We start from the raw sequence: 27,744 nt of genomic DNA, 5'->3' as shown, positions 1-27,744 counted from the left end.
TTGCCTCCTGCCTGTTCTCCTTGCCTGAGGCCTGAACTGGCACGGGGAGTGGGGTTCAGGGGGACTCAGGCTCTGCTCTCCAGTGCTGCACCCAGTCTACCACAGGCTCAGGCTGGAGCCTGCACTCAGCACACTGCCCCCTCCCTTGCACACTCTTGGTGCCTGGCATGCAAGAATTCACCATCAGAACATGCTCAGCGTTCAAAGGTGCCCATCTGAGCTGGCCAGATGCCCAGTTCTCATTGTTTGTTGACCTGTCCTTGCCACAGGTGACAGGCTTGGCATGCACGTATCCATGCTCAGGACATGCAAAATGTTAAGTTCACGCTCAGTACCCACGCGTGTCCAGACGTGCGAGTCCACCCTCAGGGATAGGGCAGTGGCTTAGCGTGTGCTCATGTGGCTTGGGTCACGCTGAGTGTGCAGCACATGTGGCCCCATGCTGGCTCCGGGAGGCTCAGTTCATGTCCACCCACAAGGTCACACACCCATGCTCAGCACACACCAGCTAGCGTGCATCGTACACCGAGCGTTCAGCACACGCTGGCCCATGCTGGTCACCCACTGAGGGCTCAGCACACACCAGACAGGTGCTGAGAGTCCAGTGCACACCAAACCACACTGGTCACATGCTGAGGGCCCAGTACCCACAAAAATGTCCCCCCCCAGAGGCTCATGCCAGCTGTCCCCTACCCAACACCCCACCTCACACCACTCAGTCAGGCACAGGCTGTACAGACGAGTTATTTACTTCTTATTATGACCTTGGGCCCTCTTTGCCCTGGGAAGTGGGGTGGGCCAGGGAGGCTAGGCCCAGCATGCACCCCCACTTCCCCTTCTGGGGACTGAGCCCGCCCGCAGCTTGGCTGGGTCCTCTGGGGCCACAGCATCAGGCCAGTGGGGGCGGAGGTAGAGATGGGAGGCTGGGGTGGGGGTGGTTGCGAAGGGGGAGCCTGTTGGAGTCACAACGGGTCAGACAGAAGCGGAGGGCATGGGGACAGGGGATGGAGACCTGGAACACCTGGGCCTGCAGGGGCCTTGCAGGCCTGGCCTGGCCATCGGACCGGGCCTCAGAGCAGGCGACAGGCGTTGCCCACGCTGTCGGCGGCAGCGTCAAGGTCATGGCTGTAAGGGGAGTCCCAGTCCCTCAGGAACACAGCCTCCAGCTGGCTCCGCAGGCCACCCCGCCCGTTCTGCGTCACCAGCAGCGAGGTGCCCGCCGTCTCGGTGAAGTAGCTGCCAGACCAGTTGGAGGTTCCTATGGGGAGTTGGGGGTCCGGAGAGTCAGGGCCCATGGCACCACCTGGACCCCCTTCCATCGCCCACCCAACCCCCCTGCCCCCCGATCATGGTGCTCCTGGAATACTCACCGATGTAGGTGGCCCGTTCAGTCACCATGTACTTGTTATGGTTGACGCGGGCATAAGGGATTCGGGCCTGGGCATCGTCCGCAGGGACCACAAAGAGTTTCTGAGAGGGGTGGGGAGATGCAGGGTGAGGACAGAGAAGCCCTTGGGTTGGGGATGGGGAGTGGAACCAGGTCTTTGAGACCGCGGGCTCAGCTGCTCCCCTTCGGGCCCTGGGGATCAGAACAGGGCCCGGAGAAGTGCATGTGTGCGTGCTAAGTCGCTCAGTCGCGTCCAACTCTTTGCAACCCCATGGGCCACAGCCCGCCAGGCTCCTCTGTCCTCGGGATTCTCTAGGCAAGAAGACTAGAGCAGGTTGCCACGCCCTCCTCCAGGGGATCTTCCCGACCCAGAGATCGAACCTGTCTCTCTTATGTCTCCTGCATTGGCAGGCAGGTTCTTTACGACTAGCACAGTGTGCGAAGCCCTTCAGAGGAGTGGATCCTCCGTAAAGACTGGCTCACATGCCACCTGTTCCCTCTAGGGTTGAAAGTGTTAGTCACTCAGTCATGTGTGATTCTTTGAGACCCCATGAACCGTTGCCCGCCAGGCTCCTCTGTCCATGGAATATTCCAGGCAAGAATACTGGAGTGGGTTGCCATTTCCTCCTCCAGGGGAATCTTTCCGACCTAGGGATCGAATCTGGGTCTCCTGCCCTGCAGGCAGATTCTTCACCATTGTCCCTGAGGTCTTACCTCAGATGTCCCCCTTTCCTGAAAGTCTTCTGTGACCCTTCAGGCTGCAGCAGGAGCTTCCTCGGGGCTCCCCCTTCCTGGCCCTGACCCCTCTACCCACGCCCTTGATTCCAACCCTGACCTGTGGTCACCCCTCCTTCGCCCCAATCAGGGCACAGCCCGCTCTGCGTCATCTCTGTCAGATGACAGGTGAGCTCCATAGGAGCTGTGTCCCCGCACTGCTCTGCACAGGGGTTGAGGGGCGGGTCTGGGCAGGTGCTTACCACCTGGATGTCGGAGTGGGTGTGGTTGTCACGCAGGGCAGCCAGGGAGAGCAGGAAGGCCCGCATCGAGGGGTCAGAGTGTCCCCAGCAGCTGATCAGCAGGCGTACCTTGACGCCCCGCTCATAGGCAGCCCGCCGCAGCCCATCGTCGATGGCAGGCCAGAACCTGGGGGCAGGGAGTGCAGGGTACGGAGGGAGGTCTCCCCTCAGCTTTAGGGTGCCGGGCCTGGGTCCCACTGCAGCTTCGGAGAACCCCCACTTCCAAAGACCACTCCATCCCTGGCTCCCGCTCCTGCCCACCCCTACCCAAACCACTCATCGTCTTGTCTGCTGCCCCCAGACTACCTGCTCTGAACCCTCAGACCCAATCACCCCCCCTTCCTATCCCAGGTCTCAAACCCCAACCATGCCACCCCAAACCTGAATATGCTCAGTCCCACCTCTCCAGCCCCTCACCCAATATCCCGCCCACACTCCCTGCTGCCTATGCCCAGAAACCCCGCATCCTCTGCCTCAAGCCTCCAGCCCCCCATCTCCATACCCCTTTCCCAATATTCACAGCCTTTCCTCTGCCCCCTTTCCCTTGTCTCAAGCAGCCAGAGCCACTCCCCCTGCCGCCTCTGTCTCGCCCTGTGGTGTCCCCTCCCTCTGTCCCCTGCCTGCTTCCTGGGCCCCATCACTCCCTCTCCTGTCTCCTCTTCCACTCGCATGGCTTCCAGCCCCGAGCCCTGTCCACGTGCCCCGCAATACCGGCGTGGGTGGGAGAACTCCATGGTGGGCAGGTAGTTCATGACCGCAATGTAGATGAAACTCCGGGCACTGTCCACCACATTGAGCAGGGCCTTCAAGTCTGGGGTGCGGCCACTTGGACACAGTGGTGGGGGTGCACTCTGGGGGGACAAGGGGACAGTCTAGACACATCCTTCACCGTGGACCCCAGCTGCAGACAGCCCATCAGGACTTAGGTCCCTGCGTATCTCACTGAATGCTCAGCCTCCGTGAAGGGGAGAGATAATGACCATGGCCTAGCTCATAGGTCAGCAAACGGGGGCTCAGAGAGGATAAGTGATTTGCCTAAGGTCACAGAGCTGAGGAACGGAGCCAGGGTTTGAACCTAGGTGGTCTGGTTCTAGAACTTAAGCTCTAACCCAGTGGTTCTGGACATGAGGTGCCTGGTCAGGCAGCAGCAGCATCACCTGGGAACTTGTTAGAAATGCAGATTCCTGGGCCTCACTGCACAGGGCACACAGCATCAAGGTGTTGTGATGGAGCCCAAGGATCTGGTTTTAACAAGCCCTTCTGGTAATTCTAGTGCATGCTCAGGCTTGAGGACCTCTGCTTTAATCTCTTAAAAAAATTTTTTTATTAGCGTATAGTTGCTTTACACTGTTGTACCAAGTTTTTTCTTCTTCTGCTGCTGCTGCTGTGGCTGTTTAGTTGCTAAGTCATGTCCAACTCTGTTTTTGATCCCATGGACTGTAGCCCGCCAGGCTCTTCTGTCCATGGAGATTCTCCAGGCAAAAATACTGGAGTGGGTTGCCATGCCCTCCTCCAGGGGATCTTCCCGACCCCGGGATGGAAACTGAATCTCCTGCACTGGCAGGTGAATTCTTTACCCTCTGAGCCACCGGGGAAGCCCTCTAATCACTTATGTCGCTGACTGGCTCACAGCCCACCGCCATGGCACTCCTCATGTGCCCCCCCACCCCAGGAGCTTCACCCAGCCCCCTCCACCCTCCCAATAGGTGAGCAAACTTAAGCTCTGAAAGGGGAACCGGTGATGAGGGAAACTTTACTCCCCAGTGGGAGATCACTGGAGTAAAGGACCCCAGTGAACTATGTCCCTCCATCCATGCCTTAGGGTGGCCCTTCATGATGATGCTGGGCCTGGCCAGGTGACTTGCTTGGGGGGTCCCAGGTTGGCCACCCCAACGAGCGAAAACATCAACAGCTGAAAACAGCAGTGCCTTGTCCAGAGTGGGTGCAGTCCAACAGAACATTCCACAGTGATGAAAATGTTCTGTATCTACACTGTTCAATATGGCAACCACTTGCTAGGTGTGGCTGCTAAGCCTTTGAAAGGGGGCTAGGGTGACTGAAAAACTGAGTTTTTAACAGCATTTCATCTTAATTGCTTGCCTGGAAAATCCCATGGATGGAGGAGCCTGGTAGGCTGCAGTCCATGGGGTTGCAAAGAGTCGGACTCGACTGAGCGACTTCACTTTCACTTTTCACTTTGATGCATTGGAGAAGGAAATGGCAACCCACTCCAGTGTTCTTGCCTGGAGAATCCCAGGGGCGGGGGAGCCTGGTGGGCTGCCGGCTATGGGGTCATACAGAGTCGGACACGACTGAAGAGATTTAGCAGCAGCAGCAGCAGCAGCAGCAGCAGCAGCAGCAGCAGCATCTTAATTGATTAAAAATGTGACATTCGGCCATAGTGGACAGTTCAACCAGGGATTGGCCTGAATGAACCCAGCTGTGCTGCCTCATTAGCCCTAAGAGATTGCAAATATTATGATGCAATCATAAGATTTCTAGATGAAACCAAAGCCTAGGGAGGTTGGGACATAGCCCAGACCCCTGAGTGAGCAGAAGTGACAGCTAGTAGTTAGGACTCCCTCATCCCCATCAAATCACTGGGCAGGGCTAGATGGAGGAGGCCCAGTGAGGGCATGTGGCAGGCCCCCCTTCCCTTGGACTCACCGCTAGGTAGGCCAGAGCAGGGGTTCCATTGAGGCAGATTTCCATTGGAGTCTCTTGATTGTAGCGGGTGTCGTAAGGCCGGGGCCAGGTTGACGGGATGGAGCTGCCCGCCTGGCCCAGGAACCAGTAGGCCTCGAAGATCTTGGTCAGGTCTCGAGCTAGGCAGCTGCAGTTGTACATGACCACACCCAGCTCCTTGACCTGCGGGAGCACAGTGCTGAGCCCCAGGGTGGTGGCCTGGTGCCGGCAGGTGACATGGACACCTGCAGCCCCTCCTCCTGCCTCCACCAAGTCCCTCTTCCAGCCCCTTGCCCTTCTGTCTCCCCCTCTTTCTGCCCCTACTTCCTTCTTTCTGTCCCTTAGCCCCCGTCCTCCTTCCCCCAGCTAAAGCCCTGAGATGGACATGATCTTGACTCAAGACTAAAATCTGAAGTTTTGGTGAAAGTCAAGTTATTCCGAAGCTCCTGGTTTCCTGAACCTTTGCGGCTTCTACCTTCTACTGAGTTCCTGCTCAGTCTTAGGTCTCCACTGAGGGATTCCTCCTCCAGGAATCCTGCCTTGACTGCCCACCCTGTGTCAGGCACTCCTTCGGCTCTCCAGGTCCCTTGGGCCTCCCTCATCACTTTCCCTGGTGACAAACCTGTCTCCCCATTGGACTGGGAGGACAGGCACCAGGGATGTCTCAGCCATGGCTGTATTTTCTGTTTTCCCGCAAAAGTCAGTGGGATTAGGGGCTTCTGCTTAGTCACTCAGTTGTATCTGACTCTTTGCAACCCCATGGACTGTAGTCTGCCAGGCTCGGCTCTTCTGTCCATGGGGACTCTCCAGGCAAGAATACTGCAGTGGGTTGCCATGCCCTCCGCCAGGGGACCTTCCCAACGCAGGAATCGAACCCAGGTCTCCTGCATTGCAGGCAGATTCTTTACTTAGTGAGCCACCAGGGAAGCCCAGGAATACTGGAGTGGGGAGCTTATCCCTTCTCCAGGGGATCTTCATGACCCAGGAATTGAACCGGGGTCTCCTGGTTCAATTTTGCAGGCAAATTCTTTACCAGCTGAGCTACCAGGGAAGCCCAATTAGGGGCTTGCACAATATCCATTTGTTGAAGACATGATCACTGCCTCAGCTGTACCCCTTTCCCATCTCATGCTCATTCCTACAGCTCCTCCAGGTACCAGATTAACTGTCACCTCCTTTGGGAGATTTTCCTTGATACTCCAGGTTGGGTCCCCCATCCTGACCCTCTACTTGTGTTTCTCCCCATCTCCCATCTCAGCCTTGATGCTTTTGGGTTGACACTGCCTGGTGACAGGCCCATCTCCGCCCTGGACCATGAGTTCCAAGAGGTCTATCTGTTGCCATCACGTTCTCAGCATCAGAACAGGGCTGGGCTTAGAGCAGGCTCTCAGGAAGTGAGTAGTGAAGGTCAAGTGGGTGGACAGGGCCTTGGATGCTGTATAAAGGGGCCGGCAGGTGCCATCAGGGATCAGAGGGGCTTCCATGAGCAAGGGGAGGGTAGTGGAGGGCTGGATTGGGGGATGCTTTGGGAGGTCTGGTAGGAGGAGGTGGGGTACGGTTGGAGGCTGGGAGCCCCATGAGGCAGGGAGCAACCTAGAAGGGCGGTGTGCAGGGCACAGGCAGACCTGGGTCAGGGAGCGCCAATCCATGTTGGCACTGCCAAGGTAGAAGTGGGTCTGGTCCACCACCCAGAACTTGGTGTGCAGGACGCCATGGGTCAGCTTCTGCATGTCCACCATGCGGACCTGGGCACCTGGACCGACAGGAGTGGAGGTCAGGAGCTGGCTTGGGGAGCCCCAGACCCAGCCAACCCCCAGTGGCCCCCTAGCTCACCGCTTTGTAGCAGGGCCTGCAGGTCTGCCTGAGGCTGGGGCCCATTGGGCTTGCTCACAGCAATGCGGACCTTCACACCTCGGGGTGCCAGAGTCTGCAGCTGCCGGAGGACCTCCTCGCCCTGGAGGGAGGAGACAGCTTCTGAGGGGATGGATCAGCTGGCTCTCGAGCCCCACGGAGCACCCCATGGAGTTGTTTTGAGATTAGGCTTCTAGATCTGATCAGGCTTTACATTAATACAGTTAGGAAAGGCTTTACAGGTTAAGAAGTTAAAACCTTACTTTACCTGTTTTAGTTATTGTTTTGGCTGTGCTGTGTGGCATGAGGGATCTTAGTTCCCCAACGAGGGATCAAACCCATGCCCCCTATATTCAGAACACGGACTCTTAACCACTGGACCAACAGGGAAGTGTCTTTATCTATTTTAATACCTGGCTGCTCTGAGCCCTGTTAGGGCCTCCCTGCCACTCCTGCCCTTCCCAAGGTCCTTCCCACGCCCCTGACCTGGTAGTGATCCACGCCTGACACAGCAGGGGTCTCTAGGCACCTTGAAGGATGTTAAAGGCACAGAGCAGACTTGGGGGTCTGGGAAGACCTGGGTAAGGCTTGATGATGCCAATAACAGTAACAGCCAATGATTCCCTTGTTTATACTGTGAGCCAGGACCCTTCTAAGCCCCTTTACACCCGAACTCAGGCTTGAAGGATCTTAGTTCCCTGATCAGGGATCGAACCCTTGGCAGTGAACACTTGGAGCCCTAACCACTGGACTACCAGGGAATTTCCAGCTCGTATAATTTCTAACTGTTGTGCATTTTTTCCAGGCACTGTTTAATGATCCCCACAATTTTAATACATTTAAAGTCTACCTCTGACAAAGAGTGGCAGCAGGGAAAAGGAAGAAGAGGGACAAATTCACTACGTCTTTCAAAGAAGGGCTTAGCTACCTAGGCTGTTCCTTTTCAAATCTTGAAGTTTTATGCTTTTTAAGTTTGTCTGCAGACCCTAACAAGGCTCTCATAGTAAATGCTTATAAAAGGTTGACTCTTGTCAGGCACTGCTGTCATTGGCTGGGATCAGCCTGTTTCATCTTCACAAGAGGTGAATATTAGATAATGGCCCCATTCTACAGATGCAGAAAAAGAAGACTGCAAGATGAGGTGACCTGCCTGAGGTCACAGAGCTGGGAAGCAGAAGCCTGGCTTGAGGCTGGGCTACTACTCATTCCATGTTTCCATTTCTTTGTGTGACAGGCTCAGGGCAGCTTGTGGGTGAGCATATCTGCTAGCCTAATCCCTCGTAACCATGCCCTGACATTCAGAGGCCTCCAGATGACCATGACAAAACGCCCCCAGTCCAGCGGGCCATGTGAAGACAGTTGCTTCCAAACACTTTTGTCCAACCCACTACATGAGACATGCCAGTCTGTCTCCTGGGCTGGAGGGAAACCCCTTTCATCTCCCTGCCTCTGATGCCTCCCACCACCCCTGCTGCCAGCCAGGGCCCAGGTTGCCAGGTACCTGCTGAGCAGAGGCTTCCTGAGTGTGGGTGTCATTGTTGGTGAGAGTCCAATAGAAGGAGGCAATGTCCAGGCTGCTGTGGGCACCAGCGAGCAGGCCCAGCCAGGCCTGGCTGGTGGAGGGGTTGCTCGTGGAGGCATTGGGGAAGTCCAGGCCCTCGGGAATGCTCTCCACCAGCACTGCTCTGGGTGGGGGAGATGGGGAGGGAGGGAGGCAGAATCAGCTATGGTGGGCTAGACTGTGAGTGCTCACTTGTCTGCCCACGGAGGATGGAAGACTATATGTATTTGTGTGTGTCTGTACTCGTGATTCTCTCTGTGTGTCTTCATTTGTCTCTCTAGATTTGTGGAAGGTTGTGTATGTGTGTGTGTGTGTAAGTGTGTCTGTCCATGGATGTGGATGGAAGATGCCATGTGTGTCTATGTGTGCCTGTCTGTTCACAGAGGCATAGAAGATGACGCTGTGGTTGCCATGGCAACAGTGTGGGTGAAGCGGGTGGGCACAGAAGAACTGTGACGGTCCACTTGGGAGTCTCTGCCACCCCCTTATTCTGTCTCGACCACTGGGTGCAGGCCCTGCGTAGTGCATGCTGAAGTGCCCCTGGCCTGGCAGGGCCCCTCCCCCCATCATCCCAGGCTCCCACGCCCCCTCCACTTACTCGCAAGGGTCATAGCAGGGGGCTGGGCGCTGATTGGGCCCAAAGAGATGCAAGTCGCCGTATTCCCATAGAAACAGCTGAGTCATCAGGGCACCGAAGCCCACAACCGCCAGGATAAGGACCAGAAGGACCCAACGAGCTTTCTGCGGGGGAGGAGGAGGCGAGCAGTCAGCCCAAGGAAAGCAGCCCAGCCCACAGCCTCCAGAGACAGACTGAGGGTGGCGAGGGGTACCTACCTTTTCTGCAGCTTTCCATGCCTCGATCTCATTCATGGGCAGTTCGTTGGCAGGTTCCTCAGCAGGCACCTTCAGCTGGGGCACAAGGATGGGGGTGGTGGTGACAGGTCAGCTCAGCAGGGCCCCCACCCTCTCCTGATCCAGCCCCTCCTCCCCGGGTCCTCCATCCACCTACCTCCTGGTACATCAATTTAGGCTTCATCCTGCTGGCAGTCAGGGGTTATGCAGGTCCCAGGTGCGAAAGTGGGTGTGTCGGTCTCCAAACTGTGGGGATCAGAAGCTGGGACTCTGTTGGGTGTTCTAGGCTTTTGGGGAACATCACAGAAAACGGATCAGCCTCGGGCTCACAGGACTCACTGGGTCGCCTTGTCTATGATCACGGGGGCTACTGGCACTGCGCCCGCCATCCCTAAAGGAGGAAGCTGACTGCTGGTCAGTAGGGATTTCGAAATCCCTCAAAGTCCAACCCCTCCACCTTCCTCCTGTCCCTCTGGGGTGCCCTCCCTGCTCACTCTAGCGCCCACCATGCCCCCCTGAGCGCCCACCCTGCCTGTCATCAGCACTGGCCCTGCTCCCCATTTAGCACCTTCCCTTCTCTGAGCCCTATCCTACACATTCCCAAAATGACAGCTCCGGATTGGGTCAGCGGAGCCCTAAATATTTTTTTTCCTGGCTTTTCCCAGCCTTGGGATTTACCCTGAAGTCATTTTCCAGGTAGCTCCTTTAACCTCACACTCAGGTAACCACTAGACAGCTCAGGCCAGGAGCCCAAGACCATCGGGGCCTCCCTGTCAGCTCCCATCCCATCCCCCCAATCATCCGTCCCTACCGTACCCTAGAGAGGCCTCGGCCTTACTCGGCAGACAGCTGCTGCTACCTCCACGGGGCCCCAGCTTCTGCCCCAACAGGCTGAGCAGGGGCGGGAGGGAGGAGGGGGCGGGGCCCAAGGGGGCTCCGCCCTCTGCAGCGGGGAGTCTGCGCAGTGAGCGCGCCGGTCCCGGCTCACCGCAAGGAGAGGGGGGGCCGGCCCCCCCAGATACGGTCTAGCCAACCTGGCGGGGGTGGAGAAAGAGCACAGGTCTGAGCGATGGCTTTGCTACGCTCCATCCTAGAGCCCCCCCATTATGGGTTAGGGAGGACTCAGGTAAAGAGAAAAAAGAGACCCCCCCCCCCATCTTTTCTCGGCTATAAACCCTGTGAATATTTGTACCGTGGGCACGTATTACCTAGTCAAAAATAAATACATAAATAAGACTAATGATTTTTAAAATTATAATATAAAATGGAACGATCAAGGCTGAACAACATGATTTACGGATGTGGCCATAAAATCAAAAGACGCAGCCCACGTTACGGGAGGGGAAGAGCGCGGGGTGTTCGATAAGGGGATGGTGGGTTTTCTGTTGTAGTCTGTATTGCAGTCTCTATTTGATTTTTTAAAAAGGCCAACTGATATTTTGATAGGGATTTAAAAAATGTTTCTTACCAGTCTGTGTGTGGCGGGGGGCTGGGGAGGAATGGATACATGTATACGTGTGACCGAGTCCCTTCCCTGTTCATCTGAAACTACCACAACATTGTTAATTGGCTATATCCCAATACAAAATGGTTTTGGTGTTAAAAAAAAAAAAAAAATCCAGGCTCCAGCTGAAGGGAATAAGGAGGGCTTCCCATCTACCATCTCGTATCTCCGAAGCAGAATTTAAGGCCACAGCTGGAGGGATAATAAGTTGGAGGGATTCCCCCTTTCCCGCCCACCTCTCTCAGTGAAAGAGGGGCAGGACCCCCTTTCCCCTACCCAGGCAGGAAGTGCACAAAGGTAGAGAAGGGTTATTATTGAAAGAAGCAACAGCGTCAGAAGTGGTTGCCTTGACAACAGGATTAGGGGGTGCGTCAGGATTGCTTTTTATCCTACGCCCATTTTCTTTTTTAAAATCGTGAAATATGAGCGACTTACAGAAGAGAAAAATATCTCTGTGCGGGTTAAAAAAATAATTATAAAGCGAACACAGGTGTTGCCGCGTCCTCGGTTTTGTCACGTTTTTAAAAATTCATTCCACGCATTAATGTGATTTAAAAAAAAAGAAGGAAATTCCAAAAGGGAGTTTGGTTCACCACTCACCGCAAGATACAGCCTAGATCTGAAAGGATAATTTGAAAACCCCTTCCCCCTCAACGTCTGATCCCAGTTTGGTTAAGGGCAGTAGGTATTCCCCCACCCCCACCCCATCATAGGGAGCCAGCCAAAAAGGGGATGGATCCAGCAAGGAATAGCAACAGATCAAGCTTATCTGATCTCCGTAGGTCACCAAGAGAAGCAGAAGGTAACAGTTTTTGATAAGGCTGACCGCAGGGAGCAAGGGTGGGGGAGGGGAGGCATGGCGCAGGAAACAAGTTTGCCTTTTATTTATTTGCAAAGCCCTTGGAGAGAAATGCTTTATTTAAGACTATGTGGTTGGAACAGAAGGTGAGGTGAAATTAGGGAAGCTAGTAGTATTAGTTGCTCATTTGTGTCCGACTCTTAGTTGCTCATTTGTGTCCCACTCTTTGCGACCCCACGGACTGTAGCCCTCCAGGCTTCTCTGTTATGGGATTCTCCAGGCAAGAATACCGGAGTGGGTTGCCATTCCCTTCTCCAGGAGGGAAGCTAAGATCAACAGAAACAAAACTGGGGAAAGGTAGGGCTGGAAGATGTGAGGGATGGCGCACACCATGGTGAGGCAGGGGAACTGGGGTGGTCGCTGATAAACCAAAAACAGGAAGAAAATAGACTCAAGGGATATGAGTTTGAGCAAGTTCTCGTAGTTGGTGATGAAGAGGGAAGCCTGGCATGCTGCAGTCAGTGCGGTGGCAGAGTCTCATGTGACTGAGCGACTGAAGATGCGTTTTATTCAGTTTGTTAGCAATCTTTTGGCTTTCAAATTGTGCCATGATGACAAGTCTTTACTGATGGGTTGAATTTGGACTTGCTATATTTTTATCAAAGCAAACGAACCTAGCGTACTTATAAAGAAAACCAGTATTGGAGAGGTGGTGTAGGTTGCATTAGATTGGTGAGGCAGTTAACACTTGTGGCATCCGGAGCCAGATGCCTGATCTTAATATGAACCTCAGTATGTATGCGATTATTTGATTTCAGAGAACTGACAACACATCTATGCCTTAGTGTCCCCATCTGCAAAATGGGCAAAGTACCAATACTGCCTACTTTTCACAAGGCTGTTCATTAATTTTGCACACCTTTATTGTGCACCAGGTATTGTTTTAAGCACTGGGGAACATCACTGTGAACAAAATAGACTTGCAGACAGACCAAAAAAAAAAAAAAAAAGTAAATTATATGTTAGAAGGTAATATGTGCTATAGAGACTCAGGGAAGAGGGACGGGGTTGGGTGAGGGTGGGATTACTTGCATTTGAAAATAAGGAGGACAAGGAAGGCTGCATAGAGAAGGGGATATCTGAGAAAAAAACTTCAAGGGGGGGAGGAAGAGAGCTACAGAACAGTATTCTAAGCACAGAGAACAGCCAGTGCAAAGGCCCTGAGGCAGGAGTATGCCTGTGGGGATAGAGAAGAGCAAGCCGGCATGTATCTCTAGTGGAATGGCAGTGAGGGGAGGAAGAGGAGGTGAATCAGAGGTCACAGGACCGAATTATGCAGAGCTACCTGGACTGTAGCAAGAATGGGGCCAAGGGTAGGTTCTGGGCAGAGGAGGAAATATGATCTCCTTTGGGGCTGAGTTGACTGGTAGCCTCAAAACTGATTAAATTGGATGTGGTCATCACTCCTGGAACTTGTGAACGTGACCTTATTCAGTGGACCTGGAGTCTCATTATATACATTAGCATATGACACACTCAGAGGCGCCGTGACCGTTCCAAGGCTGGCCATTAAAGGCCCAAAAGTGGGTGGTGGCCCAGTTCCTGGAAATCTCACCACCCTTTCTCCAAGATAGTTACAACAATCCTTCTGCTCATTAGCCTATGAAATTACCCAGCCCAGGGACTTCCTGCTGGTCCAGTGATTATAAGACTCAGCACTTCCACTGCAGGGGCATGGGTTTGATCCCTGATGGGGGAACTAAGATTCTTCATGCTGCCCAGTGCAGCCAAAGAAGAAAAGAAATTACTCAGCCCATAAAAATTAACCACTCCCTATCTCAGGAACTCTTGCCTTCTGAGATGGCCCACACTCTGTGGAGTGTTTCTCCCAGGGCCGTTCTTGCTTCTTGAGATGAACCACATCCTGTCTATGGAATGTCTCTCTCTAAATAAACCCACTTTTCACCTATCACTTTGTCCCTCACTGAATTCTTTCTGTGCTGAGACATAAAGAACCTGCTGCTGCTGCTGCTGCTAAGTCGCTTCAGTCGTGTCCGACTCTTGCGACCCCACAGACGGCAGCCTACCAGGCTCCCCCGTCCCTGGGATTCTCTAGGCAAGAACACTGGAGTGGGTTGCCATTTCCTTCTCCAATGCATGAAAGTGAAAAGTCACAGTGAAGTTGCTCAGTCGTGTCCGACTCTTAGCGACTCCATGGACTGCAGCCCACCAGGCTCCTCCGTCCATGGGATTTTCGAGGCAAGAGTACTAGAGTGGGGTGCCATTGCCTTCTCCGATAAAGAACCTAAGCTTCATTAAATCCTGAGACCAGGTGTGTGATTTAGATGAAAAGAAAGTGGGTTTCAGTCCCAGTTTGGGTTTTGGCTGTGTTTTGAGTCCCAGCCTCTAGGACTGAACTGTGCAGTTTCACCAGCCCATTGAATATCTCCCTGTCCCCTTGGCGTGTGCCTTGCCTGACCCTGGGTGTGACACCATAGCCCAGGGACAAGGAGGAAGCAAAACCCACTGGGCCTGTGTTGGGTCACAATTCCCTGAACACCCCCACCCCTGGTGAGGGTGGGATACTTGATCCCCCTTCCATAGAAGTGTTTTGGACTGATGAATCCAGGGTTCAAATCCCACCTCTGTCACTTTTTTTAAAGAAATTTTCTTATATGTAAATAAATATACGGCTGCATCGGGTCGTAGTTGCAGCGCGTGGGATCTTTAGTTGTGGCATGTGGGATCTAGTTCCCTGACCAGGGCTTGAATCCAGGTCCCTCCTACTTTGGGAGCGTGGAATCTCAACCACTGGACAGCCAGAAGCCCTCTGTCACTTTCATACTCAGTGACATTGGGCACAGGGCTTTATTTCTCCAAGCCCTGCTGGCCTCATTCATAAAAAGAGGATTGGGACTTCCTTAGCGGTTCAGTAAAGACTCTGTGCTTCCACTGTATGGCGTGCAGGTTCGATCCCCAGTTGGGGAACTAAGGTCCCATATACCACATGGCACGGTCAAAAAAACAACTGGGGAGTGGTGGCTGGTTTAAGAGGGTGGGCCTCACAGTCCCCAAGCCCTTGGTTCATATCTCAGCTCTGTGCTTTACCTGGAGAAGAGACTACCTTTTCTGAGCCTCACTTACATTCTTCAGAACACTGGGGAGATTAATATACCAACATGACTTTTGCTGGGCAGAGTCAATGAAATCCATCCCCAGCAGTCAGGGCACACAGATACAAGCTGGCTGGTGAGTTGTGTCCCCTAGTACCCTGAACACACTATTTATCACAGATAAACTTATATATGTGTCCCTTGAAAAGCTAAGACTATGTCTGATTTATTCCTCTACCCACCCGAGTGCCCAGCACATTGTAAATGCTTATTTATTTGTTTTTCTTCTGAAAACAGAAGGAAAGAGCAGTAGAAGGGAGAAAAGACTTTGTTAGATGTCGCTTTAAGATTCAGTGACACTGGGTTCCTACACAATGATTAGTAGCTTGCGTTCTGAGCCTGGGGCAATAGGGTAGGTACAGATAGTGGTGCTTCAGCCAGAGGGTAAAATTCAGGGTGGGCCACTTAACTGCTGAAGCACATCTGAAGCACTGGACAGGCCATACCTTAGGAAACATTTACAAACCTAGGGACCTTCTGCATGGTTCAAAACAGACCTGTTCTTGGTTTTAAAGGGGCCAATTTTCATTCGATTGTGCAGACCCCTTTGAACCGACCACACAATCGTCTGTGGTCAAGTCTATAGAAAACAGTACAGAGCGCTGGTTTTGTAAACGGTTTTCTTTTTAGCAGTAGATCCTTTATTTCAAAGGACCCCAGACGGTGCCCCTTCCAGGGACAGAAGATGCTTGGTCTAAAAACAAATCATTAAAAAAAAAAAAAAAAGGACCCACACGAAACCACCCCCCCCCCCCATCATGAATGGTGAATAAATACTTGGGAACTGGAACTCAAAAGCTGTCCCATCCCTACTCAAACCCCCTCTGCGGCTGCCCACTGCCTTCAGGACAAAGTGCAACTGTCCTATGATGCCCTCTTGGGCTCTCCAGGGACAGTGCCTGTGGACCTTCCCCATCTGACAGTTTCAGTTCCTCTGATTCCAAAGCTGTCTCTGACTCATATCTCCTCCCTCAACTTCAGCTCTGCAAGTCCCATGGCTTCCTAGATACCTCCACCCAGGTGTCCCTAAGCCCCTTATACCCATGTCTCCAACTGTCCTTAGCATCTCTCCCAAACCTGCCCCTCCCCTGGGTCCCCATTCCCAGGACAGCTGTCCTACCCAGCCTTCAGGTCTCAGCCTGTGTTCCACCTTCCCCAGAAAGCCCTGATGCCCCCCGAGTCCTGGGTCCCCCATAACTTATCCACTTGGCCTCCCAAGAGTGTCTCCCACCCACCTTTTTTCCCTCCCCTCCAAGGCCATGAACTGGCCCCTCTCATCTGGGTCCCCATTCCAGCCACCTCCTGTGGCTCCCAGCCTCCACTCAAACACTTCTAATTCCCCCTCTGAGCTGAGTCTGACTTGCCCCTCTCCTGCTCAAATACTCTGTGGCCCTCCAGTGTGCACAGGATAAAGTCTCAGCTTCACACTGTGGCTCCCAGAGCCCTTTCCTTAATAACATTTTGGGCTTACGCTTGTACCATTCTCCATGGCCCAGTCAGATTTAATATCTTTCAGTTCCTAGAACTGAAACCACACATTTACCACCAAACCTGCCCACAGCTGCCCCTCCTGCCTAGCATACCTTTCTCTCTTCATGTTGCTCACTTCTATCAGCTTATGTACCACCTCCTCCAGGAAGCCCTCCCTGACTCCCTGGCTGGTCCAGACATCCTCCATGGGACTGGCAGTCCCCTAGGCTTATCAGTCCTAGCCTGTACCCCTCTGCCTGTGCTTCTCGCAACCTGGCCCTGACCACTGGACTGTCACTACCTGATGATGGGTCCAGAATCCATGAGGGGAGGGCCGGGCTGGCTGTCACTGCTGTGTTCCCCACGTCACCCAGCACAGGGACAGTACGTGGCAGATGCTCAGTGGCCAGTTCATCCATCTATTCATTCAATTAGCATTTATTCAACTACTGCTGACAAGCCTTGTCTAGAAACTGGAGATGCAGCACAGAAAAACAGAAAAGAAAAATCCCTAGGAAGGAAGAAATTCTTTTGAGGGGGTGAGACAATAGGTCAATGAGCGAAATGTATACTATGTACCTGGGAGAAAAAGAAAACAAGGGAGGGATGCCGCGGCATCACCGTGAAAGTGGGTGATGCTGCCGTTCAGACAAACAACAGCGACTTCCCATGGCTGAGATGCCATACTTCCAACGCAGGGGGCGCAGGTTCGGTCCCTGGTCGGGGAACGAATATCCCACAGGCTGTGTGGCCCCCAAACCCTCCCCACCAAATCAAACAAATGAAAAAAAAAAACAAAACAAACCACATCTGGCGGGGGGGGAAAGCATTATTATCCCTGTTTTTTAGATGAGACAGGGCTCAGGGAAATCCCTGCCCAGGTCACACAGGGTTGGTTTGTCGGCTGGGAATCTGATCCCAGAGCTCAGTTCTGTTCCAGAGCACTGTGTTGTTAAACCAACTCACAAACACAAAATAAGGTGGAATGTCTTTCCCCTGCTACCCTCCGGGAGGTCTGTGGCTGCGGAAGGATACGGGAGAGAGAGTTGGGATCCTTATGTTTATTGAACCAGGTACTGCTCAAAACACTTTATATATTCAATTTTCACAAGTGTTTTTGTTTTGTTTTGTTTTAGCCTAACTTCCCCCAGGTGACTCTGTGGTAAGGAATCCACCTGCCAATGTAGGAGACACAGGAGACGCAAGTTCCATCCCCGGGTTGGGAAGATCCCCTGGAGTAGGAAATGGCAACCCACTCCAGTATTCTTGCCTGGAGAATCCCATGGACAGAGGAGCCTGGCGGGCTACAGTCCACGGGGTTGCAAAGTCAGACATGACTTAGGGGCTCAACAACAACAACAAACAGATAAGGGAACTAAAGACCTAGAGCGGTTAAGTCATTGGCATAAAGGGACAAAGCCAGGAAGCCAAGATTTGAGCCCAAGCTCCCTAAGGTGCTGGCTATAGACAGCCCCCTCTCCTGCTGTCTGTTATCTGTAGACCTGTGGTTTCCTCCCTCCCTCCTGAACAGCCTCTCAAAACCTCTACCGACACCCCCTTCTCCCTCCCCTCAATCTTTGAGAAGGACATTGGAAACTTTCTCCAAGCATAAAGGATATGAGTGCAGCTTTAAAAGAGGACTTCAGGTGTTCTTCCAACCAGGCTGCTCTTGCCAGTCCATCCTTGGTAGAAGTTCCCCAGCTGCTGCTGTGGCTTCATGTCACATCAGATCATGTCCCTCCTCTCTTCCAAACCCGCCTCACTCAGAGGAAAGCCAAAGTCTTCTCCACGGCCCCTGGGACCCCAGGGGACCTTCCCCATTACCCCGCTGACTTCCTCCCCCATCCCTCCCCTCCCTCACTGGCTTCCTCGTTACCTCTTACCGATGCCGTGCAGGCTCCTACCTCAGGGCCTTTGCATGTGCTGTTCCCTCTGCCTAGAATGGGGCTACCCTAAGGTCTCAGGCAGTGGGTTCAATCCCTGGGTTGGGAAGAGCCCCTGGAGAAGGGCATGGCTACCCACTCCTGTATTCTTCCTTGGAGAATCCCATGGACCGAGACGCCTGGCTGGCTGCAGTCCATGGGGTCACAGAGTGGGACACGACTGAGCGACTAACACTTTTACTTTCTGCCTAGAATGCTGTTCTTCCTTCAGAGAGCCATGTCACTCTCTCCCCCTCTTCAAGTCTTTGTTCAAATGTCACCAGGTCACCCTACTTAAAACTACAATCTCTGTGTTCCCTATCCCCCCAATATATCGTATCATCTACTTACCCATTTGTGTATTGTCTCTGGCTCTTGCTATTAATAGAATGTAAACTCCATGAGGCCAGGGAATCTGTTTTGTTCACTCATGTGTCCCCATGCCTAGCACAGTCTTCAGCATGTAGAACACGCTTAACAAATATCGATTGAATGAATAACCTGTATTTGCATTCCCATATTACAGATGTAGTAACTGAGGCACTGGGACCTTGAGCCACCTGCCCAAGCTCATGCAGCTATTTAAGTACTAAACAATTAAACCAAGATTGGCACCTGGGGGAGGGGTCCAGTCCCCGGCACACACTGTAATGACTGTCCTCCTCAGCCATGCTAAGGCAAGCTGAGTGACTAAGATATTTGCCTCTTCACTTGAAGATTTAGGGTTGCTGAGGTTTGATGGTGTGGTGAGACCTGCCTCCTCTCTCTGTACCCCTGATTTTATGAGTCAAGGGATGGTTGGGTCTAAGCTACCTAGAGTCTTCCCCCCACCAAGCCCTGCCCGACCCCTGCTATGGGCTAAGTGCTCTCAATTTGGGGGTGGGAAATCAGTCTGTCCACCAAGGTAAAGAGGTATGGATTAATATTGACATGAGCAAGGTTCTTCATGGCTGATGAGCCACCCTCCCAGGTGTGGTGACGTGGCGGAGGGGAGGACAGCTTGGAGACCGTGACGTGGGACAGCAGGGGTTGGCTGCTGCAGCCGAACTTGTCAGGATAGAGAGAGTGTGACACCCCAGGAATGATGAGGGTAGCTGGGGGGAGGGGGAGAGTGACAAGGAGGAGGGGATGAAGGTGACTGGCTGAGGGTGAGGGTGAGATGACTGATCGTTATTAACCACATCGAGCTGGGCATGTCACCAGAATAAACTCACAGGACCCTGACTCTCATCCCTGACATAGGTGTCCCTGTGTGGGTTTTACAAATGAGGCAGCTAAGTTTGCAAAGGTGTGATGAGATGGTAGAGGTTACCCAGAGGTTTCCCGATGGAGCCAGAATAACGGGCTCTAGTACCTGGTATGTGAGAGGTGACACGGGGGAAATGACAGAGACATGAAGACAAAAAAAAAAAAAACAAAAAACAAACCTCCTAATGGGAAAACACTGGAAGCATTAGGCACGGATAGTGACTGTCGGAGAAGCAAAGGTGAGCGGGGAGCGACGAAGACACAAGGCCTGCGAAAGACAGAAGGGAAACGTGAGTGCGATTTACGAAGGGGGCAGGAGGCGTGCAAAGGTGACACGGGGGTGTGATGACGGTTTATGAGAAGGACTTTGCAAAGGAGCAGCAGCAACGAGATGTGTAGGCAACAGGAGAAGGCGACACGACAGGAGTGACATTCGGTGGCCATGGAACTGGACGAGATCTTGTTAAGGGGATTGATGGCGACATTAGGAGAGTGGTGGAAACACAAGGCAGTGATAACGATTTAAGCAGGATGCAACATAACGGGAGGAACGGAGATATAAAGGGACAGAGGACGATATGAAAGAAGAAATGCATTATAGAGGAAGGACAACAGAAAGGCAGCCGAGGCGCCGCGCCCCCAGATCGCACATTACCTGCGCTCCACGTTTCCCACTCCGGGACCCAGCCCCGCTGGTACCTTCTAGGCTGGAGCCCCGCGCGCCCCCCCAACAACCCGCCGCGCGCAGGCGCACTCCGGCTGGACTGCGGACCCGCGGGGGCCAAGCAGTTGCGTTTCTCATTGGCCGCGCTCCTCGCTAGCGCTGGGCGGGGGAAGCGCCTGGGAGACTGCGGATGGTCACGTGACGGTTGCCCCTGCGCTCTCGCTGGTGGCTCTCCCGTGGGCTAGAGCGGCCGAGGGCGGGTAAGCCCGACTTCCGGCAGCGAGAACGGTGCTTCCGGGGCGGGCAGCCGGGCGGAGGGAGGTGGGTCTGACAGTTGGCGCCGCCGGGAGGGCGGGCTGCGCGAGTGGGCGCGGGCCCCGAGGGCCAGGTGAGGCGCGGGCCAGGGGTGGTGGATATGGGTTGGATGCGGTGGAGATGAATGGCCCCCCGGGATTCCGGAGTCAGTCCTGGAGCCGCCGTGCGGCTCTGGACAAGCGATTTCTTTCTCTGAATCTCAGTTTCCTGCTCTGTAGAATGGGGGTCAGAATGTGACTATAGCATCCTCTTTATGGGTTGGAGTGAGAAGTCAGCTTGTGCTTGTCGGAGCCCTAGCTCAGCGCCTGGCCCACTGCACACTTCTTTGCTATACTATTATTGTTAGTATTGTTGATGATTGTGTTTGATACGGAAGATCAGGGTGTGGGAGCGTGAAATTGGGAGCCAACATTTCAGTTCAAATCCTAAGCTACACTTTGTGGTAGCGGACCTGTGCCTTCCATATCTGAACTTCATTTTCATCGTTTATAGGATGAAGGCTAATAATCCCTTCATCATATCATAGAGTTATTGTGAGGATGCTGATGAAATGTGCGTGTAAAGTCCTCAGCATAGGGCCTGACGGTGTAGAGCAGGAGCTCAATAAATAGATCCGGACTATAATAATAATACTGGTCATAGCAGACACCCATTAGGTGTTTAGGTCCCTATAGTCAAAGCTATGGTTTTTTCAGTAGTCATATATATGGATGTGAGTGTTGGACCATAAAGGAGGCTGAGCGCTGAAGAATTGATACCTTCCAGTTGTGGTGCTGGAGAAGACTCTTGAGAGTCCCTTGGACTGCAAAGAAATCAACCCTGAATATTCAGTGGAAGGTCTGATGCTAACGCTGAAGCTCCAATACTTTGGCCACCTGATGTGAAGAGCCAACTCATTGAAAAAGACTCTGATGCTGGGAAAAATTGAAGGCAAAAGGAGAAGAGGGCGGCAGAAGATGAGGTAGTTTGATAGCATCACCAACTCAATGGACATAAATCTGAGCAAGCTACAGGAGATAGTGAAGGACAGGGAAGCCTGGTGCGCTGATGTCTGTGGGGTCACAGAGAGTCGGACATGAATTAGTGACTAAACAATAACGACATAATGATTCCAAGAGTCATTGGTGTAGATGAGACTAGCAAGGAAGTAGAGAAGAAGGAAAAGCTCAGAGACTTCAGCTTTCCTTCACTTTCCTTCTGATAGGAAAGACTTTGAATCTACAGCTAGGCAAATCGACATCCTGCCACTTACTATTTGTCATATTTTGCTGAATCCTGTAGTATTAAGGCTTTCCTTTTTCTTTGAAACCACTGATTCATTTTTCTCCAGTCGGTTCATTTGAGAAGGAAAATTTGTATTGCTTTTCTAATGAAAAACTAGCATTGCTTGGCTGTGAAAAGGAGGACTAAGCCTGAACTCCAGTGGAAGCAGAATGGTCTATTATATTGTAGATAGAAAAGGAAAGAATTGAAAAAGGAGGGACTTGTGTTTTTGTGATTCCATGCTGTCAGGTCTCATGGGTCCTGTCAAGTTATACTCTGTTTTCAGCTCGCACTTGGCATATGATGGTCTTGGCTTAGTGATTGTCCTACCCTTTTCCTGACTCACTGAAGATGTACTTATTTTATTTAATGCACATGTACAAAACCTACTGAGCATCGTTCTAACAGCTTAGCATTTTGGAACTCTTAACCCCACTAAGCACTTTAAAAATAGATACGCCTATCCTTTTTTTTCTTTTTAATTTGAGTATAGTTGATGTACAATAACTCCTGTCATTCTTATTTTACAGTTGCAGAAAGTGCGATCCAAAAAGGTTAAACCACTTGCCCTAGAGTCAGGGTTCAGTTCAGTTCAGTCGCTCAGTCGTGTCTGACTCTTTGCGACCCCATGAATTGCAGCACGCCAGGCCTCCCTGTCCATCACCAACTCCCGGAGTTCACTCAAACTCACGTCCATCGAGTCGGTGATGCCATCCAGCCATCTCATCCTCTGTTGTCCCCTTCTCCTCCTGCCCTCAATCCCTCCCAGCATCAGACTCTTTTCCAATGTCAGGGTTAGGAAGTGGTAAGATCGAGCTTTGGAGGCAGGCCTTCTAAGGGCTGAGCATAGGGAGTCTGGTGAATGGTAATTACTTGAATTTTGGGGAGCTGTCATTTTTCTATTATTGTTATATAATTTTCGCTGTTCATAAAGTCAGCGTGGGAGATAGGTTTTTAATGGTGGAGAGAGAAAATTGAGTCTGGTGGGGAATTCTGCAGCTGTAGTGGGAAGATGTTGCTATTGTTCAGTTGCTCAGTCGTGTCTGACTCTTTTGTGACCCCACAGACTGTAGCCTGCCAAGCTCCTCTGTCCGTGGGATTTCCCAAGCAAGAATACTAGAGTGGGTTGCCATTTCCTCCTCCAGAGGATCTTCCCGACCCAGGGATCGAATCTGAGTCTCCTGCATTGCAGGCAGATTCTTTACCACTGAGCCACCAGGGAGGATACCAGTACCTAAAGGCTTCTAGTAAGTATTAACTGAAACTTTGCTAAGACAGACCTCAGTGCCCAGCTCATAGTAATCCCTTGACCAGTGGACTGACTTGGGTTCGCATCCTGGCCCCTCAGTTGCTTGCTGTGTGACTTCAGGCCTGCCACTATCCCCTGTAACTTGGAGATTGTTTTTACTTTCTACCGCAGATGATGGTGAGGAGGCACTGAGGTGTGTTCATCAGCAATGCTAGGCACGTGAATGCTCATCAGGAGCTGCTGCATGGGCACTGGAATCAGGGATAACTTGTTTTTGTTTTTGAATCCCAGTAAAGCTCTGGCTTGATGTGGCATTTGGCAAATGACTGTACCACAGTGAGTCAGTTTTTTTTTTTTTTTCCCATTGATTAAAATGTGGCTAATGATAGTCCTCACGCATGAGGAGGTTGTGAGGCGTCGGTGTGATGCCTGGCACCATTCCTGGTGCATAGTTGGTGCTTGCTATGTGCAGCGTTGTTCTATCTGGCTTACTGAAGCCTCCTTCAGGCCTTGCTCTTTGAGAGATGTTGGTTGTGTTGTTCTTGTCCAGTGGTAACATCCCGAAGGGAAAGGGCATCTTAGGAGCCAAGTACGGGATCAAGTGATGCCTCTGGTCATGTTCCTCATCCTAGTTGAGGGTGGAGGAGAGAGCATCACCCTGGGGACTTTGGGAAGATGTCACAAGGCAGGTGGCAGCCATGCAGAGTGATGGAGAGCTTGCTAGGAGAATAGGAGAAGCAAGCATGCAAGGCACAGGTGACATTCTGTGTGAAGAGTGGGTAGCCAGCAAAGCCCTTGGGTGTTGGAGGGAAGGCTGGAGTGGGAGGCCTGGGGGGCAAGAAGAGCCAGCACTCTAAAGTACTTAGCATGCAGCAGGCACTCTCAGGTGCTCTGTGCATAGAAACTCATCTAGCCCCACAGCGGTCCTCTGGGGTAAGTCAGGGGTGTACCATCCCAGTGTACAGACGTGGACACTGGGGCCTGACTGGTGAAGTTGCTTGGCAAGGTCACACAGCTAGTAAGTGGTAGAGCCAGATTTGAACCCTGCAAGTCTGGTTCCAGAGTCCTTACTTTTAAAAATAATTTTATTTATTTTATGTAGTTTTGGTTTTTGCCATGCTGGGTCTTTGTTGCTGCACAAGGCTTTTTCTAGTTGCGATGCGCGGGGGCTACTCTTTAGTTGTGGTACACGGGCTTCTCATTGCAGTGCCTTCTCTTGTTGCGGAGCACAGGGTCTAGGGCGTGTGTAGTTGTGGTTTCTGGGCTCCAGAGCACAGCCTGAATAGTTGTGGCGCACGGGCTTAGTTGCTCCGTGGCAAGTGGGATCTTCCTGGATCAGGGATCAAACCCATGTCTCCTGCACTTGGCAGGCAGATTCTTTACTACTGAGCTACCAGGGAGGCACTCTTCCCTCCCCCGCCACACTTTTTTTTGGCTGCGCGGGCTCTTCCTTATGGAGTGCAGGCCTCTCTAGTTGTGGCATTCCGGCTTAGTTGCCCCGGCAGTCAGGTTTAGTTGTCCTGCAGCACGTGAGATCTTTGTTCCTCGACCAGGGATCAAGCCCACATCCCCTGCTTTGGAAGGTGGAATCTTAACCACTAAATCACCAGGGAAGTCCCCCAGAGTACCATCACTGCGATACCATTAAAATAGTGGGTAGGAAGGGGCAGATGGTAGGTGATGGTCCACAGAAAGTGGCTGGACAGTGGGCCTTCTGCATCCTGTAGGTGATGGAAGGGTGGGGGACAGGAGTCAGAACTGGGGGCTGGCATGAGTGCGGGGGAGCAGCGTAGGGGGAGAGGATGGCCAGGGAGGGGCAGTGTGGGACATGGGGGTTCCTGGAGTCAGTAGTGGCGGATCAGGTGAGGAAATGATTTCTTTTAGTTCTGTTTCAGCACTGCTGTTCACGTGCAGGAGAAGGTCTCCATTGGTGCTCGTATGTCATGTGTCTTTCTGGCTCCCGCTGACCTTACCCAAGTAAAAACTGGCTTTGTGTTTCTGCCCTGGGGCCCGTCCTGAGTGGAGCCCCGCCTCTTTGTCCCTGGCTCTCTCACTCACCTCCTCGCTCCCTCTATGGTATGGTCCCTGCGGGCTCCTGGCTGCCCCGCGGACATGCCAGATGGGCTTCTGGCTCAGGGCCCTGAACTTGCTGTACCTTCTCCTGGAACACTCTTCCTCTCTAAAACTGCATGGCTCACTCCTCCACCTCCTTTGGTCTCTTAAATGTCACTTTGGAGAGCTCCTACTGGGGACTTCCCTGGCGGTCCAGTGGATAAGACTGTACTTCCACTGCTGGGGGCATGGGTTCGATCCCTGCTCCGGAAACTAAGATCTCGCGTGCTGCATGGTGGGGCCAGAAACTTTTTTTAAGAAACAACAGCAACAAAAAGAGAGAGCCCTTCCCCGAGCACCTGTTTAGAATTGTACGCCCTCCCTTCCTGGGCCCTCCGCGTTTTCTCCATGACACTGAAGGCTTTCTGACACACGACACTGTCAGCTGGTTTGCTAATTGTTTTCTGTCCTTAACTGTGTCACCACGTAGAGGCCAAGCTCCGGGTTTTTGTTTACCTCTGTATTCCCGACCCCTAGAGCAGTACCTCACACCCAGGAGGTTTTCAGGAGAGAGTTTTTGAAAGAATGAATGGGTATTTATGGTTAAGGTCTTGGGCCAGGGAGGGTCTTTTATCTGTCTCTCTCTTTTCCAGCCAGAAACTTGGGAGGTGTGTGGGGACGGAGCTGTGGACATTTGCTGTCCCTGGGCCTGGTCCCAGGCAGGAGTGATCTCTGCAGTGACAGCTCTGCCCCAGGCTGACTTCCTGCCAGCTGTCCAGGCTATTCCTGGGCTGTGAGCCCCCAGCCCAGGAACTCTCTTCTGGCAGGCAGACAGACAGGCAGTAAGAGACAGACAGACACTTAGCCGGCAGTGGCTCATGAGTGCTCTCCCTTCGTCCTCTCTTTCAGGCTCCAGGGAGCGGCGTGAAGGCCCAGGAGACAATGGTCTCAGTGACTATGGGTGAGTCTTCTCTCAAGGGCCCTCTCTCCCCTCTCCCTCTTTTTGACGTGTGACCTTAATAGAGGGGGCCGGATGGGGGAGGGAGGGCCAGTCACTGGCAGGAACAGCTGTGCTCTGAGGAACCTGGAGGCAGGGCCAGGCCTGCTCAGGGCCGACTGCCTGCTTTCTGCTATCCTGGCCTCCTGACAACATACTATGGCCATAAAGAACTCGGGTTCTGGAGTCCAGCAGGTCACCCACGTGACCTCTTAGAGCCTTGATTTTCTCATCTGTAAAATGGAGATCGTAACATCCTGGGACGTTGCTTAAGTATTAAGGAGGTGATTGCATGTAAAGCCTTGAGCCTAGTTCTCAGCAAATGTTAGCTGTTACTATTCTCATGAGCTTTATCAACATTCTCTTTAAACTTTGTACTTGGGGATTGCCAAAACACAGAGATTATTAGCTAGTCACTTTTAAATTTTTGGACATTTGAATATACAGAGAAGTATGTAAAACAGATTTGTGTGATCATGAGAGCAATTAGAAAGCAAACATCTGAGTACATCCTTTTTGATTCCATTGACAAAAAGCACAGAGTGGCTTCCCTGGTGGTCCAGTGGGTAAGACTGCGCTTTCAATAGAACATGGGTTGGATCCCTGGTCAGGGAACTAAGATTCCCACATGCTGCACAACATGGTCGAAATAATAAAACGCAGAAGCAGGCACAATCACTCTGTGCTGCTAGAAGGTGTTTATTGCCCTTGGGAGGCAGGCAGAAGTGGCTCCCTAGGGAATGGGAGGCTGGGGGAATGCTTCTAGAATGTTGGAAATGTTTTACTTCTTGATCTGGGTGCTGGTTACATGGGTGTGTTGGTTTATGAAAATCTATCGACTGGTGTGCACTTTTGTGAGTGTACCTTATAGTTCAGTAAGAAAGGTTTTAAAAAAACCTCCACCCATCTAACCATCCAGGTGGAGAACTAGAATATTGCCTACCCACCTCAAGGCTCCACCCGTCATACCACCTCCCTCCTTCAGATGGAAGCTACCACTATCTTCTCTTTGTGATCTTCTCTCCTTACCTTACTTTATCGTTGTACCACTAATGAAAACGTTCCTACAGACTTGCTTTTGAATTTACATGAAGGAAATCCCGCCATGCCCTGTGTTCTTTTGTATCTGGCTGCTGTTGCTCAGCACAATGCCGGAGAGTCATCTCTGGTGCTGTGTGTAGCTGTAGTTCTTTCCTTTTTTTAAAAAAATCTGTTACAATATTGCTTGTTTTAATGTTTTGTTTTTTTGGCCAGGAGGCATGTGGGAGCCTAGCTCCCTGACCAGGGGTCTGTCTTGCATCCCCTGCAGTGAACGTCTTAACCCCTGGCCTGCCAGGGAATTCCCCGCAGATCTTGCTTTACTCTGCTCCATCGTGTGGACTGGGTGAGCCATCGATCGTCGTTTCTTTGCCAGTGCTATGGTCAGTGGATACTGTTTCTGGATTGTGAGACTAGCTGCTAGGAATATTCTAGTGCCTGTCTTCTGGTGTGAACAGCAAGCCACCTGTTTGAGTCCCAGACACGCATTGTGGCCTGTATTATTATTTCTGAGACGGGGGTGCATCTTACAGCTGGTGCTTAGGACCATTTAACTGGCAGCAGGTTTTCCTCCTTCATAGAACACAAAATGATGATGACGCCAGACACGGGGTCTCTTGCAGCTCCTGAACTTTGCTTCAGGCAACTGACTGCCTCCAACCGTGTGGTGTTTCCTTTTCCCCTAATAACAGCTTAGT

At 52.2% G+C, this 27,744-nt stretch overlaps 2 protein-coding genes across 19 annotated transcripts in view; one reads left to right on the top strand and one right to left on the bottom strand.

Moving 5' to 3' along the window:
- Window positions 1-733: 733 nt before the first annotated feature.
- On the bottom strand, window positions 734-20,197 carry PLD3 (phospholipase D family member 3). Of its 9 annotated transcripts, none has more exons than XM_060398076.1 (14): window positions 20,124-20,197; window positions 19,648-19,736; window positions 10,169-10,386; window positions 9,510-9,598; window positions 9,335-9,409; window positions 9,099-9,241; window positions 8,441-8,624; window positions 6,922-7,042; window positions 6,714-6,841; window positions 5,071-5,271; window positions 3,115-3,254; window positions 2,365-2,530; window positions 1,371-1,470; window positions 734-1,258 (listed from the first exon to the last, which is right to left on the bottom strand). In XM_060398076.1, exons 4-14 carry the CDS (start codon window positions 9,534-9,536, stop codon window positions 1,071-1,073), a joined length of 1,473 nt encoding a protein of 490 aa, XP_060254059.1. In that variant the 5' UTR covers window positions 9,537-9,598; window positions 10,169-10,386; window positions 19,648-19,736; window positions 20,124-20,197; the 3' UTR covers window positions 734-1,070. The 9 variants fall into 9 exon arrangements, with proteins under 9 accessions (XP_060254059.1, XP_060254058.1, XP_060254060.1 ...); XM_060398075.1 differs by having other exon boundaries at window positions 9,510-9,639; window positions 10,191-10,386; XM_060398077.1 differs by having other exon boundaries at window positions 10,191-10,386.
- Window positions 20,198-20,422: 225 nt separating this feature from the next.
- Window positions 20,423-27,744, top strand: part of C14H19orf47 (chromosome 14 C19orf47 homolog) — a 27,242-nt gene continuing 19,920 nt past the window's right edge. For 4 of the 10 annotated variants that reach the window (XM_042232064.1, XM_060398097.1, XM_042232062.1 and 1 more), the window contains exons 1-3: window positions 20,423-20,520; window positions 22,777-22,957; window positions 25,921-25,972. In XM_042232064.1, coding sequence (XP_042087998.1) covers window positions 25,954-25,972 — 19 coding nt within the window. In that variant the 5' untranslated portion in view covers window positions 20,423-20,520; window positions 22,777-22,957; window positions 25,921-25,953. Of the gene's footprint in view, window positions 20,521-22,776; window positions 22,958-25,466; window positions 25,605-25,866; window positions 25,973-27,262; window positions 27,393-27,744 lie in introns of those variants that run through there. The other 6 variants (XM_060398098.1, XM_060398101.1, XM_012190417.4 and 3 more) reach the window with 6 other exon arrangements.

This window comes from Ovis aries, chromosome 14 (genome assembly GCF_016772045.2).
Source record: "Ovis aries strain OAR_USU_Benz2616 breed Rambouillet chromosome 14, ARS-UI_Ramb_v3.0, whole genome shotgun sequence".
Classification (NCBI taxonomy): Eukaryota; Metazoa; Chordata; class Mammalia; order Artiodactyla; family Bovidae; genus Ovis; species Ovis aries.
Note: the sequence above shows the minus strand (reverse complement) of the source record. Positions and strands in the feature narration are given on the sequence as shown.